At 45.2% G+C, this 17650-nt stretch overlaps 1 protein-coding gene across 1 annotated transcript; it reads right to left on the reverse strand.

Moving 5' to 3' along the window:
* Positions 1 to 5980: 5980 nt before the first annotated feature.
* LOC307092762 (uncharacterized protein) lies at positions 5981 to 17413 on the reverse strand (the record flags this gene model as incomplete). Its single annotated transcript, XM_079760241.1, has 5 exons — positions 17299 to 17413; positions 14855 to 14959; positions 10563 to 10689; positions 10177 to 10272; positions 5981 to 7458 (listed from the first exon to the last, which is right to left on the reverse strand). Exons 2-5 carry the CDS (start codon positions 14861 to 14863, stop codon positions 5981 to 5983), a joined length of 1710 nt encoding a protein of 569 aa, XP_079616367.1. The 5' UTR covers positions 14864 to 14959; positions 17299 to 17413.
* Positions 17414 to 17650: the final 237 nt, after the last annotated feature.

Raw genomic sequence — 17650 nt, forward strand, 5'->3', positions numbered from 1 at the left:
TTTTAAATATTTTTTACATCAGAGAGGAAGGGCGAGGGAGAGAGAGATAGAAACATTAATGATGAAAGAGAATCATGGATCGACTGCCTCCTGCATGCCCCACACTGAGGATGGAGCCCACAACCCAGGCATGTGCCCCTGACCGGGAATTGCACCATGACCTCCTGGTTCATAGGTGGACCCTCACCCAATGAGCCACACCAGCCGGGCTCCGGTGTAGTTTTAAAGTTATTTTAAAGTGGAATTGTAGCTATTTTATTGGTCACATACAACAAATAGTGGAACTGTCCATTTTTTTTGGATGGGGCTTTGAGCCTGATTTAACGTCACATGAAGAGTTTGAGTTTGTCCTATAGAATGAGAACTATCACATAAAAGAAGGAACTTCCCAGAAAACCAGGGTACCACTTTCAGCTGACAGACATTTGTGGGTGATAATAAAGAAGAGCGAATCCTGGAGTGGATAATGATGACACAATTAAGCCTCACGGCTAATGAAGGAAAGAAAAACATGACATACTGAAGACTGAGGAACTTCAGAGCAGAGAGAAATTATTTTATTTGAAAATAACTTGTCTATATTTATATGGATAAACATCAGTATTTTCATGTAAGAACACTGGTGTGCAATAAGTAATTGGTGGAGAATGGGTTCTCATGGACTGAATCTCTCCCCTCCCAAATTCATATGTTGCAAGTCTAGCCAACCCCCCAATGGAAACGGGGCCTTTGAGAAGTAATGAGGGTTAGACGAGGACAGGAGAGTGGAGCCGTCATGACAGGATTAGGATCTAAAAGGAAAGAGCACCAGAGAGATTCGCGTTCTCTCTGCCAGGTCTGGACACAGGAAGAAGACAGGTGTCTACAGCCCGGAAGCAGTCCACCATGCCGGCTCCCTGACCTGGGACTCGGCCTACGGAACACTGAGGAATGAGTTTCTTTTGTTGAAGCCTCCCAGTCTGTGGTATTTTGTTACGGCACCTTGGACCGACTGACACACGGGGAAACCCCTGGATTTCTGGACCAGGCTCTTCTCCTGTGAACTGTTCCCCATAATAGCTTTGTCTCCTCCCAGCTTGTGCAGCTTACCTAAGACAAAATCAGAGTTCTTCTTTTGTAAATTGGTTACATACAGTTAGATGCTTCTCTGTGCATTTTCCCTCTGCAAAAGCTGTTTTTTAAAAAACTGTTTTATTGATTTCACAGAGAGGAAGGGAGAGGGAGAGAGAGAAACATCGACAAGAGAGAAACATCTGTCAGCTGCCTCCTGCACACCCCCCACCTACTGGGGATCGAACCTAAAAGCCTTCCGTGTGCCCTGACCTGGAATTGAAACTCCTGGAGCCTGGGACAATGCTCAACCAACTGAGCCACGCCAGCCAGGCTGCAAAAGCCATTTTTGAAAACACCCACATATTGTTAAGACAACTTTGTGGAATGTGTGACCAGATGGGGTAGGGCACTCTAACTTGGATCACAACTGACAGAAAACTCTATCTGTGAAGGGTGACTTCCTTTTTCATTTAAATTTGTCACATCAGTTCTGTAAAATAAGCATAAAACATCTCCCAGATCGCCCTGGCCCGGTGGCTCGGTTGGAGCGTCATCCCATATACCAGAAAGGTTGCAAGTTCAATTCCCAATCAGGGCACACACATAGCTAGGTTTTGGGTTCAATCCCCAGTCAAGGCACTTACTGGAGGCAAATGACCGATGTTTCTCACATTGATGTTTTTCTCTGTCCCTTCCTCTCAAATCAATAAAAACTCGCAAGATCAATTTTTATTATCTTTATTATTTCCATTTTTATGCTAACTCTGATGTTTATTGTTCATTTTCTAAATTGCTAGGGTGGAAATTGAAGTCGCTGATGTGAGAGTTTTGTAACTTAGCAGTTAGTTGTGTATTTCCTTTTAAGCATTGTTAAACTTTTTGATATTCTGTGTTCTTTCATTCAAATATTTTCTATTTTCCCTTAGTGGTTTCTCTTTTGACCGATGGGTCACTAAAAATTAGGCTATTTAGGTCCGAATATTTGGGGATTTTCCAGTTATCTTTGTTATTGATTGTGAATTTAACCTATTCTGGTCACTAAAACATTTTGTACGACTTGAACCCCTTTTAACATGAGACAGGTTTTAAGGCCTGCCATATGGTCTGTCTAGGTCCGTGTGCTTTGTGCATTTGAAAATAATGTATATTCTGTCCTTGGGTGGAATAGTGTCCATTAGGTCAAGTTCGCACGTAGTGTTGTCTAAGTTTTCAATATCCGTACTGACTTTCTGTCTACTTGTTCTATTGAGAGATGCATGTCAAGATCTCGTCATTGGGGATTTGTCTGTTTCTCCTTATAACGCTGTGGGTCCTTTCCTCAATGTCAGGTGATTTCCACGAAGTGATTTCCACACACGCACGTCCTGTTCAGGATGCAGCTAAAAACTAGAGTTTTTACTCAGGTAAAGATGCTGCAGATGTCTGCACTGTTTTTCCTGAAAGAGCCCTCAGGCACTTTATCCTGTGACCTCTACCCACCTCAGCCTCTTCGTCTCCCAGCTGCATCGCCTCCACTCAGAGACCACACATGGCCTTGGAAACGCTGCACGTGGTTCCCTGGGGAAATCATAGTCCGGTATTCCGCTCACTCATTGCCAATGGGCCTGTTTTATTGCCCAGTGACCAGTCTCTTAAACACCAAGGTGTTACATATTTTGTTAGTATTTCAGGTGGGAAGGTAAACTATTCCCTCTAATTCCATCTTCACCAGAAGTGCGGATCTCATAAAGCATTTAGCGAGGGTAGGGACCACTGTGGGTCTGGGATTTATTTTTTTAAAGAAGTGTTGCAATTAACATTCTCCTACATATGCTTTTGTAAGGTTTCACCAATATTTTTGAAGGGTAGATTGGTAGGTCAAAAGATAGACGTATTTTAACAGACATTGCCAACTTGCCTTTGCTCTTCAAACTAGTGTCTAGAATGAAGGATTCTTAGAGGAATTTTAAGCACCTTCATCCCGTTACATCTTGCCCACCGTGTTGGGTTAAATTAGTCTAGTTTTTCAGAGTTTGTTCTGCCGACGCTTTCTCCATTATGCCGCTCTTATCAGAGGGTAGAGAGTGCCAAAGATCCGGGCGTGTTCTTTTAGTGTGGCCCTAACTGCTGTTTCTGTAGTCTACTTTTCATAATGTGTGATATGAGATGGTATCACTTTCCTATTTCAGTGATGCTGGCATGTTTATTTTTATGTAATTTGGGGATTTTTTCCCCCATTTTAGTAAAGGAAATTGGGTAAGACTGACTCTCCCAGTATTCCATAGAGCCTCTGCAAGGCTAGGATTTTAATTTTTGAATGAATAGAGTTCTACCTGATCTAGCCCTTCTTCCTGACCCTCTCTCTTCTGTTTGGTGCCTTTGCCATTCTTGGGAGATAGACTGTGTGCTGTTAACTGCAAAAGAAAATCTTGGCTTGGCCCATGAAAATTCTGGTATCGACAAGTTGCCGTTCACAAAAGGTTATGTAATTCATTTTTCCTCACTCAGCACATAGAAGCATCTCCTTTCATTTGCTTTTGCAGTGTAAATAGTTCACTGGCTTAACTTGTGGTTCTTGTGACCCTACTGAGATTCAGTACTTACCAGTTCATCAGTCACCTGTTGCCTAGTCATACTCTGCCCATGGGGGGAGGGAGTGCCATTTTCTAAGTGATTGTAGGAGCACTTGTGTGTTAAGAATATGAATTTTATGAGTTAATGATTCCCTCTAATCCCCTCTAATTCTAATTCTAATTTTGTTTATTGTCTTTGACTCTATACTTAATAAAGTTCTTACACAATCAAACCTAGAATCTGTGTGTGTGGCTTCTGGATCTCATGTCACTTAGGAAGATTGTTCTCGCTCTATAAAGTATGTCCCGGTGTCCTTCAATCACTGTTTCACATTTGGATAAAAAAAAAGTGAGTGGATAAAAGAATAAGTGGATCGTTTTGTGCAGAGCAGAGTCAATTTGGCCAATACTGTTCAGCCACTGGCATGAATCATCTTTATTATGTATGTCTGATTGAATGTATATGTGTATGTTCACAGAAACAATCTTTCAAGCCTTAAGAAATTCTTATTAGGATTTCATTAGGTACAAGGAATCTGTGGGTGAATTGGGGGCCTACTATACTCTTCCCTGCAGAAGGATAAATGTCTGCTCAAGTCTTTCACCCTCTATTAACTTGCATCATTTTCTTTGTACCTGTATCCATATGGGTTGGTTAATGCATTGCCTGTATTCTCAAAGAGAACACAATATGAAGTGTAAAAGTCAGATATAAGGGAACAGGGAGTGGTTTGAACTGTAGTGAACTGGAAAACACATGCCCACCTAAAGATATTCAGATTCCTTTTTAATTTAATGCATACCATCCCTGGCTGAGTAGCTCAGTTGGTTAGAGTAGAGACCCGATACACCAAGGTTATGGGTTCCCCCCCTGGTCAGGGCACATACAAGAATTAACTAATGAATGCATAAATAAGTGGGACAACAAAATCAATGTTTCTCTTTTTAAAAAATCTATAAATTAAAAAACTTGATGCATACCAAATCAAACATGTTTGTAGGCAGCCTGTTTATGAGTATTGGTCTATATGGTTTTGGTTTCTTTTCCCCTCTAGTTTTAGAATAACAGCTTAGAAGCTCAACTTTTTCTCTTTTAAATGGCATAGGCATAATACAATGCATCCCCCTGGAATTAGGAGCAGGGTCAAACACCCTTTATTTTTCATGTTTCCTTTTAAGTATCTTTTTGCCTTTGTTTAAATGGAAATGAAGACTACATCTCAGTAAGTAAATTCTACTTATCACAAGTTGGTTTTTAAAATCTGACGGCTTAGAATTAAGATGTAATGAAGTTAGTTTTTTTTACCAACAAAGTCATATTCCTAGATGGTCATGCTGAAATAGCAGCCATCATCTTTCTAGTATCATGTACTTGAACATCAATCCTTCTGTATTAGATACCCAGGTCACCCACCTTTAGAACAACGACCACTGTTCCTAATAAAAAATCTCTACAACCTCTCTGAGACTTGAGCTGCTGCTTTTGCTATTTCTCAGCTAATCATTGTTAAGATAATCATGTTTTCTTTGAATACCACAATATCTTTTCATTTTACACTGTTTATTGAGAGACTATGCTAGGCATGCTGCTGGGCCATTTACATGCATTATCTCATTTAACGTTCTCATTACATTTTTGTTGTTAATCTTCACCCAAGGATATTTTTTCCATTGATTTTTAGAGAGAGTGGAAGGGAGGGGGAGACAGGATAACATCAATGTGAGAGAGACATCGATTGGTTGCCTCCTGCACACGCTCCAACTGGAGCTGGGGCTCAAGCCTGCAACTGAGGTACGTGCCCTTGACCAGAATTGAACCCACAACCCTTCAGTCCAAGTGCCAATGCTGTAACCACTGAGCAAGCCGGCCTAGGGCCCATTAACTTTCGAGGTAGTACCATTCATTATTATTTCTATAACATAAAACGGAAGCTTACAAATGACAAAATGTTTCTCCAAAATTAGAAGGCTAAAAAATGGAAGAGCAAGGATTAGAATCAAGATCTATTTGATGCGGGCATGAGTTCCTAATTCTGGATAAGTCTTCAGAGAATGAGATGGATGTTGGCATGAGATGGGGCTTTGTAAGGTAGACTGGAACAAGGTATCGGAGGGAGTTCTTTTAGGCTATTTTGAGGAATGTGTGCTTTCACCTACGAACTATAGGATGCCACGGAGGGCTTTTAATGAGAGGAGTGATATGATCAAACTATTTTTAATAGGTTTGTCTGCAGTGTGACAACGGACCAAGTAAGTGGTAAACACAGTAAACCAGTTAGGAAGCTATTTCCATAGTCCATGTCAAGTAGATTATTGTGCACTGGATGAAGAGGATGGAGTGGAAATGATTAAAAGGAGTGAGATTCAAGGCATACTTAGGAGATAAAACCTATAGCTTTTGGCAAATGACTGGACATGGAGGGTGAGGAAGAGGAGAGATTCAGGAAAGACTCCATAGTGTGAATTCTCTTGTGATGAGCCAAGTGTGCACGCTGCCTGAAAGATTTCCTGCAGTCCTTACATTCATAGGGTCGCTCTCCAGTGTGAATTCTTTGATGCAGGGTAAGAGAGCCACTGTAGCTAAAGGCTTTCCCACACACATTACATTCGTAAGGTTTCTCTCCAGTATGGATGCGCTGGTGCTGAGCCAGGCCTGCATTCTGGCTAAATGTTTTCCTGCATTCCTTACACATGTAAGGTTTCTCTCCCGTGTGACTCCGCTGGTGTTGTGCCAGGGATGAACTATTGCTGAAGGCCTTCCCACATTCAACGCATTCATAGGGTTTCTCTCCAGTATGGACCCTCTGATGCTGATCGAGGTATGCGATCTGGCTGAAGGCTTTCCTACACACTTTACACTCATACGGTTTCTCTCCAGTGTGGACTCTCTGGTGCTGAGCGAGGTGTGCATACTGGCTGAAGGTCTTCCTGCATTCCTTACACTCGTAAGGTCTCTCTCCGGTGTGAATCCTCTGATGCACGATGAGGTAACCACGATGGCTAAAAGCTTTCCCACACACATTACATACGTAAGGTTTCTCCCCTGTATGAATTCGCTGATGCTGAGCAAGAAACGAACCGTTGCTAAAGGCCTTTCCACATTCAATACATTCGAACGGTCTCTCTCCGGTATGAACCCTCTGATGTTGAGTCAGGTGTGCAATCTGGCTGAAGGCTCTCTTACATTCGTTACACTGGTAAGGTTTCTCTCCAGTGTGAACTCTCTGGTGTTGAGCGAGGTGTGCATTCTGGCTGAAGGCTTTCCTACATTCTTTACATTCGTAGGGTTTCTCCCCAGTGTGTATTCTCTTATGTTGAGCTAGGTTTGCACTCTGGCTGAAGGTTTTCCCACATTCCACACAGGCATAGGGTTTCTCTCCGGTATGAATTCTCTGGTGAAGAGTAAGGGATGAGCTCTGGTTGAAAACTTTCTCACACTCATTACATTTCAAAAGTTTCTTTTCTACATAGACTTTCTTGGGCTTCATGTCAACAGATTTTTTTCGGTATTTTTTCTTTTGTGGCTCATGCTTATGTATTCTTTCTTTGGTGGGAAAACTCTGTTTTATAGCAAATATTGCATTCTGGTGGAAAGTTTGCCAAGATTTAGTGTATTCACTACTTTGATCTTCAGAAAGGATTTCCTTATGAGTGATGATCAGTTGACTAGGATGTACCTCCTTACTTTGCAACTTGTTGTTAAAACAATCCCCACTTTTATAGTCTTCTATCAAACTGGGGCAATCAAGGCTGTAACTAAGATGGCTTCTTCCTATTGTCACTACTTTGGATGATTCTTCATAAATAACTTGCTTGGATGAAAATTCACTGTTTTTAAATTCATACTCCCAATCTAAAAGATAGTAAGAAAAACGTCTTTTGTGATTATGCAGAAGAAAAGAACTTTTAAAACAAAAATCAGTGAATAAAATACATAAGAACTTAAATTCATCATATATAATCAGTAAGGTAACTATCATGAAAATTAAATACTGAAGAGGTTATTTAAAATCACAATATATATAAAACAATCTCCAAACACCCTTCTTCTTTTGCCTCAGTTTATCCTGCATTCAAGATACGTTCATTATTTTTAGAAAAACTAATTTCATAATGTCAGTGTGGCTAAAAAACCTCCATAAGATCCCCAGACCCAAAGACACACCAGGCACTATTAGCTGCCTTAGGCTGTACATGGGCTCTATGGTTTAACTTTTCACAGTCTGAAAAATGTCTTCCTGAATATCATTTTCTATGAGATACCTTCCAAACAAATGTAAATTTTCAGTTCATTCCTGAAGCTGAGATGCCTTTATATGGAAGTAATTTTTTATCAAATTTCTTGATTTTAATCTGCCACAGGCCTTAAATTGCCTTTCCCTTTCCATTCCCCAATCAAATCACTTTTTCTTCTGATCCATATTTCTCAATTGTTTCTCACCACTTTTATAATCAACCCAAAATTCCTATCATGGTTCACAAATGTACTAGTTGCACATGAACATAAATATAAAACCTTTAATAACATTACAGCAAATCAGATCCAGGATAATATGAAAGCACAATCATGACCAAGTAGTTTATCCCAGGAATGCAAGGTTGGTTTAATATGTGAAAATCAATGAATGATCATTACATCAGCAGATTAAAGATGAAAAATCAGATGTAGAAAGAGTATTTTACTATATTTATAAAATTTCTCAGCAAACCAGGAATAGAAATGAACTTCCTAAAACTGAGAAAGGGCATCTAAGCAAACTAACATCAACTTAATGGTGAAAGATTGAATACATTTCCCCTTAAGACTGAGAACAGTGCAAGTATATGTGCTCTTACCAATTCAACATTGTACAGGAGACCCGAGCTATTATAATAAATCAAGAAAAACAAGGCATGAGGATCAGAAAGGAAGAAATAAAACTGTATTGGCCGATTATATGATTGTCTATGCAGAAAATACTCAACTACTAGATGAATCTAGCAAGGTTGTAAGATAGTTAATATAAAAATCACTTTATATTCTTGAATACTAGCAGCAAATAACTGGAAGATGGGAGTTTTTAAGAATTCTATTTATAATAGCACACAAAAATAAGACTCAGAAAAAAATTTTTTTTAGATTTTTAAACCACTATCCTGGATGACTATAAAATATTGCTAAGAGAAAGAAAACCTTAACAAATGGCTAAAGAAACAATGATGTTAGGATGTCAATTCTTCCCCAAGTTGATGTAGATGTATCATAATCCCAAATAAAATCCCAGCAGGCTTTTTGAATACTTTTTTTTTATACATGGATATGCAAATGCTCTAACGTAGCCAAAGTGATTTTACAAATTGCACTATCTGATATCTAAATTTACTAGAAAGCTACAGATACCAAGACAGTATGATACTGGTGAAAGGACAGATGTAGATCAATGGAACAGAACAGAGTTCAGAACTAGACCCCTGCATTTACGTTCAATTGATTTTCAACAAGGGTACCAGCAAAGTAATATAATGGGGAAAGGAAAGTCTTTACAATAAAGAGTACGGGAATAACTGAATATCCAAAGGGGGTAAAATGAACCTTAATATTTATCTCTCCCAAGAAATTAGCTTAATGGATCATTACTCAAATGTAAAAATTAAAATATAATATTCCTAGGGGAAAAAAATAGAAAATGATGGTGACCTGGGGGTAGCAAGAATTTCTTAGAGATGGCACAAAAGCACCAACCAAGACAAATAAATTGGACTTTATGAAAATTGAAAATTTCAAATGTGCAAAAGACAGCAGTAGAAAAACAAAAACGCCAAACCACAATTGGCATACATATATCACAGTACATACAAATGACAAAGGACTTGTACTAAGACTATCTAAAGAAAGAACTCTTGCCGAAACTGGTTTGGCTCAGTGGATAGAGCGTCAGCCTGCGGGCTCAAGGGTCCCAGGTTCGATTCCGGTCAAGGGCATATACCTTGGTTGCGGGCACATCCCCAGTAGGGGGTGTGCAAGAGGCAGCTGATCGATGTTTCTCTCTCATCGATGTTTCTAACTCTCTATCCCTCTCTCTTCCTCTCTGTAAAAAATCAATAAAATATATTGAAAAAAAAGAAAGAACTCTTACAACTCAATAAGAAGAAAAACAACCCACTGAAAACCTGGGCCAAAAAAAAATGGAACACTTCACAAAAGATATATGAATGGCCAATAAGTTCATGAAAAGATGCTCAGCAGTGTTAGTAAAATAGTGAAAAACTAAATGAATCAATCCTTCAACCAAAAAGAAATGAGTGACGAAAGGGAAAATAGAGGCATTGTTGTGTCTGGATATTTTCATGTGTTGGAGCGACTTGTGCAAAACTAAAAGGCAAGGACAAGGACAAGGATACCCTGTGAGAGAATGTATACCAGGAGCGCAAGTTGGGGAGCTCATGCTAAAAGATGTCTCGAGGTGTGTCCCAGGCCGGGAGCCTTTAAGGAAGCCCCCAGACAATACCAATGGCAAGCTGGACCCCTTCAGAATGGCAGAGCTTGGTTTCCCGGCAGTGGCCTCCACCTCCCTCGTCCTCTCCCACTCACCAGAGCACGTGCCTCCTGGCCTGGCCTTCGTCACCACCCAGGGCTCTCTTCCTTGCTCCAGGAGTGAGATCACCTCTGGCTTAGAAACTGAAACTCCTGAGTAGAAGAAATAAAGGGGGAATTAGCCAGGCCCTGAAATCAGAGGAAGCCCTTGGTCCTCAGGAGGGGGGTGGGGGGACATGAGAGAGAGAGTTAAGGAAGAGGAAGTGTTTTGAAGAAAGAGGAAGTTGTAGGGATAGTCTAATGAAGCTGCCAATTCTACAAAACTCGGCCTGTTTTGGGGAGCCCCAGGAAGAGAAACTCAGTGCAGTACATCAGAGGCTTCCCAAACATTATGTGAGGGAGCAGGCCCTATGGGGAGATTCTGAATTACGGGGAGACCTTACCCAGCGATGCCAGGTTCCTGTAGTTCTCCAACATCACCTTCCTGTACAAATTCCTCTGAGCAAGATTTAGCCATTCCCACTCCTCTTGAGAGAAATCTATAGCCACATCCCCAAAGGTCACCAAATCCTGAAATGACATTAAACATATTTTTGTCCAACTGGTGTTCTCACCCTCACACGGGTGTAGTGTGAAGAGCTAAATCGCTTCTACTGCTGGAGAGAAATATGACACAGAGTGAAATTCCTGGTAGCATCTTAGGTTCTGAGCAACACGTGTCAAGTAATCCCTGGATGACTTCTCTGTGCTTAGTGTGGATGCTAAGGGTACGATTTCCTAGTCGCTACTGATGGAGAAAAGACTTGTAACACGCAAAAATGGGCAATAACAACACCAAACAGTCAAGTGTAAAATAATACGTTTTTCATACTAAATGCTAGAGCGTTTCTCAATATGGAAAATCAAGATAGACCGTGGAAGTGAAGAAAGGCTTCAAGGGAAAGACAGGAACGTGAGTTAAGCCTTCCAAGATGTACATGGTCTAAACCAGCATTTTCCCACGAACTCTATAGTGGAATGTCCCAGATATATCAATAGAATGTTCCAGACATATCTATATATACATCCTATATATACACATACATATCCTATCCTACTAATGCTTATAATTGTGATTTTCTAAAATTATATATGTAATAAAATAGTAAACAAGTTTTATAGTCATTTTGCAAAAATATAATTCGGCTCGGTGGATAGAGGATCAGCCTGCAGACTAAAGGGTCCCAGGTTCGATTCCGGTCAAGGGCACATGCCCGGGTTGCGGGCTCGATCCCCAGTGGGGGGGCGGTGTGTGCAGGAGGCAGCCGATCAATGATTCTCTCTCATCATTGATGATTCTATCTCTCCCTCTTCCTTTCTGAAATCAATAATATATATATATATATAAATAATTTAAGCCAATGTACGCCATCACAGAGAACAGAGGCAACAAAAGATTCTCTAACAGCTCTTGATAACCCCACTGAGTCTCAAAGACAATTGGTAACCTATCTGCTACCTAAGGGACAAAATAAGAGTAATTTTAAGCACTGCTAACTAACTTAAATAGTGAGCATTTCCCATGTGATCGTGAGGTGCATAAAAAATACCCACAGCTCTCGCTGGAGGGGCGCACACAACTTCCCACGAGCGAGAGAGTTCTCACTGTTACAGGACAGCTGGCTCAGCTCCTGCGTGTTGAGTTAAGGATCTTTGTAACATGGGACAGGACCTAGTATGTTCCCTAGAAATTCAAAACGTACATCCTTCCTAAGGGACGCATCGGCTCCAGCCTCACCAGCTTGCTGCTGGTCTCGGCCACGCCCCGTAGGGGTGGCATGTCACAGCCATGCCCGCTCTTAGCTGGGCTGTCGGACGGATGGCACTCAATGGGACACTTGTGGACAGCTGACCTGGCGGGTGAGATGCTGAAGTCCCACCACACAGCTCAGTCCTGAGCCCTGCTGGCGCCCATGCCAGCTCTCCCCTCAACCCAGCAATGGACGGGGAGGCCCAACGTGGCAGCGGCCTCTGGGACCCCAGTGGAGTCAGTTCTGGGGTGTTTCCGGTCTTCGTGGTCGTCAAATACAAACATCACTCCTATTCTTCCCATAGTTCTCCCACTGAAGATGTATTTAAGCACCTCAGTGATTTTAAACAAAAACTAGAGGCTCGGTGCACTGATTCGTGCACTGGTGGGGTCCCTCGGCCTGGCCTGCGGGATCGGGCTGAAACCGGCTCTCCGACATCCCCTGTGAGGTCCCGAATTGCGAGAGGGCGCAGGCCAGGCCGAGGGACCCCACCGGTGCATGAATCTGTGCACCGGGCCTCTAGTATGCATATAAGATCTTTGGTTAATCTCTTCCTGCCCTCCCCCATCCCCCCTTCCCTCTGAGATTCATCAGTCTGTTCCATGTTTCTATGCCTGTGCGTTGAGTGTCTGCCCCCTGGTGGTCAGTGCATGTCATAGCTACTGGTTGAACGGTCAAGTGGTCACTCAGGCTTTTATATATATAGATGGGGTGGGGGAAATGAGTCAATATATGAGCCGCTACTGCCTGGGACATGGACAAAAATGTTAAGCAGCCTATAAAGGAAAACGAAAGTATGACTCCAAACAACATACGTACATCAGCTGCCATCTCTACGACGCTTCATAACCAGGGAGATCGGGGAGTGAGGGAGGCTTTAGGAGGGAAGGGAGCACGAGTCGGGTCCAAAAAGATGAATCTTGTGCTGGACAGTGTGGGCCTGTCAACTATCATCTCTATAAAAACTCGGACTTTTGATACGAGCGCCTTAAAATTTTGTGTAAAAAAAAAACCTGTTCCTCACACATTTCCTCTGTAGATGGTGGTGAGCTGAGGTAGGTTTTGCCAGATAAAATTCTTAGGAGACATTTTTACGCTGCACATACAAACAGATGGATTCCAGGTTCCGGTGATCTTACTGACATTTTTCTCCTGGCCAATGAGACCTGACTGCCTTTCAGATATTTTTATACTTATTTTGATGTGATAAAACAGGATTTTCATACAATTTTGTCATCATTAAGGGAACTCAGAAAGTAATATTCAGTATGTCTACCTTCAGTGAATGTTTTCCCTTTTTAAGTTCAAGAATTGGAAGCCCTCCACCCCCCCCCCCACACGCACACACACCGACCCACCATGTCCCCCTAAAAGCCATCAGAACTTACAATTGCTAGTTTTGTTGGATGGATAATATTACAAGGTATAAACACGCCATATCGTGGTGACTCACCCTTGATAATTTTCAGTTTTCTGAATCTTCATTTTTTTACTCTGATGCTGTACTGTCTCTATTTTCTTTCTTTTTTTCTTTTTTAAAATATATTTTATTGATTCTCTCATAGAGAGGAAGGGAGAGGGACAGAGAGTTAGAAACATCGATGAGAGAGAAACATCCATGAGCTGCCTCCTGCACCCACCCCCCCACACACTGGGGATGTGCCTGCAACCAAGGTACATGCCCTTGACCGGAATCGAACCCGGGACCCTTCAGTCCTCAGGCCGACGCTCTATCCACTGAGCCAAACCAGTTTCGGCTGTCTCTATTTTCTTAACATAATGTCTAGACTTTTTCTCTCCATTGAATTAGGGATTTCCCAAAATTACTTCACCTCAGAAAAAATTCTAAATGACCCTATTTTGACCCAGCAAGAATAGGAGCTAACGAGAAACCATTCAGGCTGGGAGGAAAGTATTGACCTGCACTCAAAGAAATACCAGAGGGTATTTCTTTGAGTGGGAGAAGAAAACTGGGAGGACATGGAAGCATAAACGCAGGAAGAAGTTAGGAGCCCCCATGCCCTAACGGCTCCAGCGTCCTCCTCCCTCCACCCTCTGCAGCTCCTCACGCACCAGCATCCGTGTTCCTGGCCCCCAGCGCACACACAACTCCCGACAGCCGCCGTCACTAACCAGTGAGGGGACGCGGGCCTTCCTCCCTGGTAAATACATTTTATTGATTTTTTTTACAGAGAGGAAGGGAGAGGGAGAGAGTTAGAAACATCGATGATGAGAATCATGGATCGGCTGCCTCTTGCAGGCCTCCTACTGGGGATTGAGCCCGCAACCCCGGCACGTGCCCTTGACCTGAATGGACCCTTCAGTCCGCAGGCTGATGCTCTATCCACGGAGGCACACCAGCCAGGACAGGAATAAATTTATTTTTTCTCTAAATGAGTAACCCATCCTTTCTCCCCTAATTTCACATCATTACATTATACAGTAAACAAACTATAATCACGGACACATGGCCTCTTGAGAGCTCCTGACCCATCAGCGGCACTAAACTATTTCTTGAATAAAGATGAAAATGCTGCCCTAGCCGGTTTGGCTCAGTGAGTACAGCATCGGCATGTGGACTGAAGGGTCCCGGGTTCGATTCCGGCCAAGGACACATGCCCAGGTTGCAGGCTTGATCCCCAGTGTGGGGCGTGTAGGAGGCAGCCGATCCATGATTCTCTCTCATCATTGATGTTTCTATCCCTCTCCCTCTCCCTTCCTCTCTGAAATCAATAAAGATATATATATTTTTAAAAAATGCTGAGAAGAGGAGGAAGCTCACTGGGCTTAGGGGGACCCCCTGACACCGGACTGGAGAAGCTGAGGGCCAGGTCACTGGTGAAGGGGACCCGGGTAGGCTGGTGAGTTTCAGAACAAACCCAGAATGTTCACCTACAGCCTGAACAGCAGCGCCTTTCGGGGGAGGGAGGAGGGATGCTCCTTACCTCGGACATGGCTTTCGGGCCTGAGGACGGATGGCAGGCAGCGCTCCGTCCTCTCCCTCAGGCTCCTCTCTGGTGGCGGGAGGGCAGTGTCCGGGGAAAAGAGAGCTGGGGAGGGAGAAGGGGACCCTGTGTCACCAGCCTGACAACCCCTCCCCTACCCCCCCCCACCCCCGCAGATGCCGATTAGGGGTACCCGGAATCAGTCACCTGACTGTACAACTCTTTCCCCCTGCACTTTATTTTTATTTTATTTTTTTAAATATATATTTTATTGGTTTTTACAGAGAGGAAGGGAGAGGGATAGAGAGTTAGAAACATCGATGAGAGAGAAACACCAATCAGCTGCCTCCTGCACACCCCCCTACTGGGGATGATCCCGCAACCAAGGTACATGCCCTTGACCGGAATCGAACCTGGGACCCTTCAGTCTGCAGGCCAACGCTCTATCCACTGAGCCAAACCGGTCAGGGCTATTTTTATTAAAAAAATTTTTTTTATTGATTTCAGAGAGGGAGATAGAAACATCAATTAGAGGGAATCATTGACTAGCTGCTTCCTGCATGCCCCACACTGGGGATTGAGCCCGGGACCCTTCAGTCCGCAGGCCGAGGCTCTATCCACTGAGCCACACCGGCCAGGGCTTCCAAGAACCCGATGTACACTTTCCCTGCGTACGCCAGCTCCTCGTTTATGATGATGAACGGTAACAGTCCCTGCCCTTCGGAACGGCACTGACACGGAGGGTTTCCCCTTCACACGGGAAGGCTGGCTCCTCAGGGGAATTATTCAAGGCTTCGTGGCAACAAGTGATGGGAGTCCAACTGGAATCCAGGTCCAACTTTTTTTTTTTTAATACATTTTTATTGATTTCAGAGAGGAAGGGAGAGGGAGAGAGAGAAACATCCATGATGAAGGAGAATCATGGATCGGCTGCCTTCTGCACGCCCCACACTGGGGATGGAGCCCGCAACCCGGGCCTGTGCCCTTGGCCGGGAATGGAACCGTGACCTCCTGGGTCATAGGTCGACGCTCAACCACTGAGCCACACGGGCTGGGCTCCAGGTCCAACCTGTACCCTTCCCGCCAGGTGATGACCTTGAAGGCAAGCACAGCCCCACCCTTCCTACAGAGATGAGAGAGCTGCGGAGCGCCTGCCTCCCTGGGCATCGGAGGGCCGTGTGGTCTGGAGGCGGGTGGACCAGGCAGGACACGGAGCCTCGGCCCTGGCTTAGGGCGAGCTGCCCTGGAAAACCACTCTCTCCACTTTCCTGAGCAGTTCCCCGTGAGGGACTATACCGAGGTCACTGAACCCCTTAATCAGGAGTTATTTCCGGCCCTAACGGTGTGGCTCAGTGGATAGAGCTTCGGCCTGCGGACTGAAGGGTCCCGGGTTCGATTCCGGCCAAGGGCACATGCCCAGGTTGCAGGCTCCATCCTTAGTGGGGGGCGTGCAGGAGGCAGCCGATCAATGATTCTCTCTCATCATGGATGTTTCTCTCTCTCTCTCCCTTCCTCTCTAAAATCAATTTAAAAAAATTTAAAAAATTAACCGATGAAGGCATCAGTAAGTGGGACAAGTCTCTCTCTCTCTCTCTCTCTTTCTCTCCCCAAAGTCAAATTTTTAAAAGAGTTGTTTCCCACGAACCCCTAAAGCAGCCCACTCTGCGGAAGCAGCCAGGTTTGGGGTCACAAGGCTCAGACACCTGGGCGCGCTGCCCTCCCTGGAGCTGGGGACCCGCAGCCCTGCTTCCCCCTCGGAGACAAGGTCGACCCCCGCTCCCTCCCTTCCGCGGCGGAGGGGGGACCTGCACCGGAGGGAGGGCTAGGGAGGCCGGGCCCTGTCTCCGCCCGCCCCGTCCTCCTCCCCAGCTCAGGCCCATCGTCCCCCTCTCCCTGCCGCACCCCCAGACCGCGGGCCTCCCGCCGGCAGCCGGGGGCGGGTCCCCCTCACGCGGGGCACAGGGGCCACCGGGCGCACGGTCCGCTCATTGTCACCCCGGGCCCCGCCCCCTCGGCGCCGGACACACACACACACACACACACACACACATACACACACAAACACACACAGACACACACACGGTCACACACACACATATATATACACACACACGGTCACACACACACAGGGTCTCTCACTGTCACACACACGTCCTCAGTCTCACACACACACACAGGGTCCAACTGTTCACACGGGGACACACACACACACATGCACATACACACACGGCCTCTCACACACACACACGTCCTCAGTCACACACACGGCCTCACACATACACAGGGTGCAAGTCTGTTCACACGGCCTCACACACACGGTCTGACACTGACACACACACACACACGTTCTCATCACAGCCTCACGGTGACACCGGGCCCCACTTTGTTCCCGCGCCCGCGCGGACTGCTCCCCGCCCCCCCCTCCCCCCCCGGCGGGCGAGTACCTCCCTCCGCGCGATGGGCCGGGTCCGGGGGCGCTGCATCTCCGCGGGCCGGGGCGGGACCGGCGGACTCACAAAGGGGCCGCGGCGTTCGGGAAGCAGCCGGCGCCGGCCGCAGTGGCCGCTGGGAAGTGTAGTCCAGGGAGGGACGCGGCGCAGTGTATCTTGGGACTGCAGGCTGGGGGCGCCTCGGTGGCTCCACCTCCGGCTCTTCCAGGGTTCTGCCGGACCCCCACCCTCACCCCGCCCCGCCCCGCCCCCTCGGGCGCCTGTCGCCCCGCCTCCCACCCAGCCCCGCCCATGCCCAGGCGGCTGGCCCGGACTGCGCAGGCGCCGCTTGCCGCGGGGTAGTGGG

This window comes from Cnephaeus nilssonii (genome assembly GCF_951640355.1).
Source record: "Cnephaeus nilssonii genome assembly, chromosome: 20".
In the NCBI taxonomy this organism is placed as follows: Eukaryota; Metazoa; Chordata; class Mammalia; order Chiroptera; family Vespertilionidae; genus Cnephaeus; species Cnephaeus nilssonii.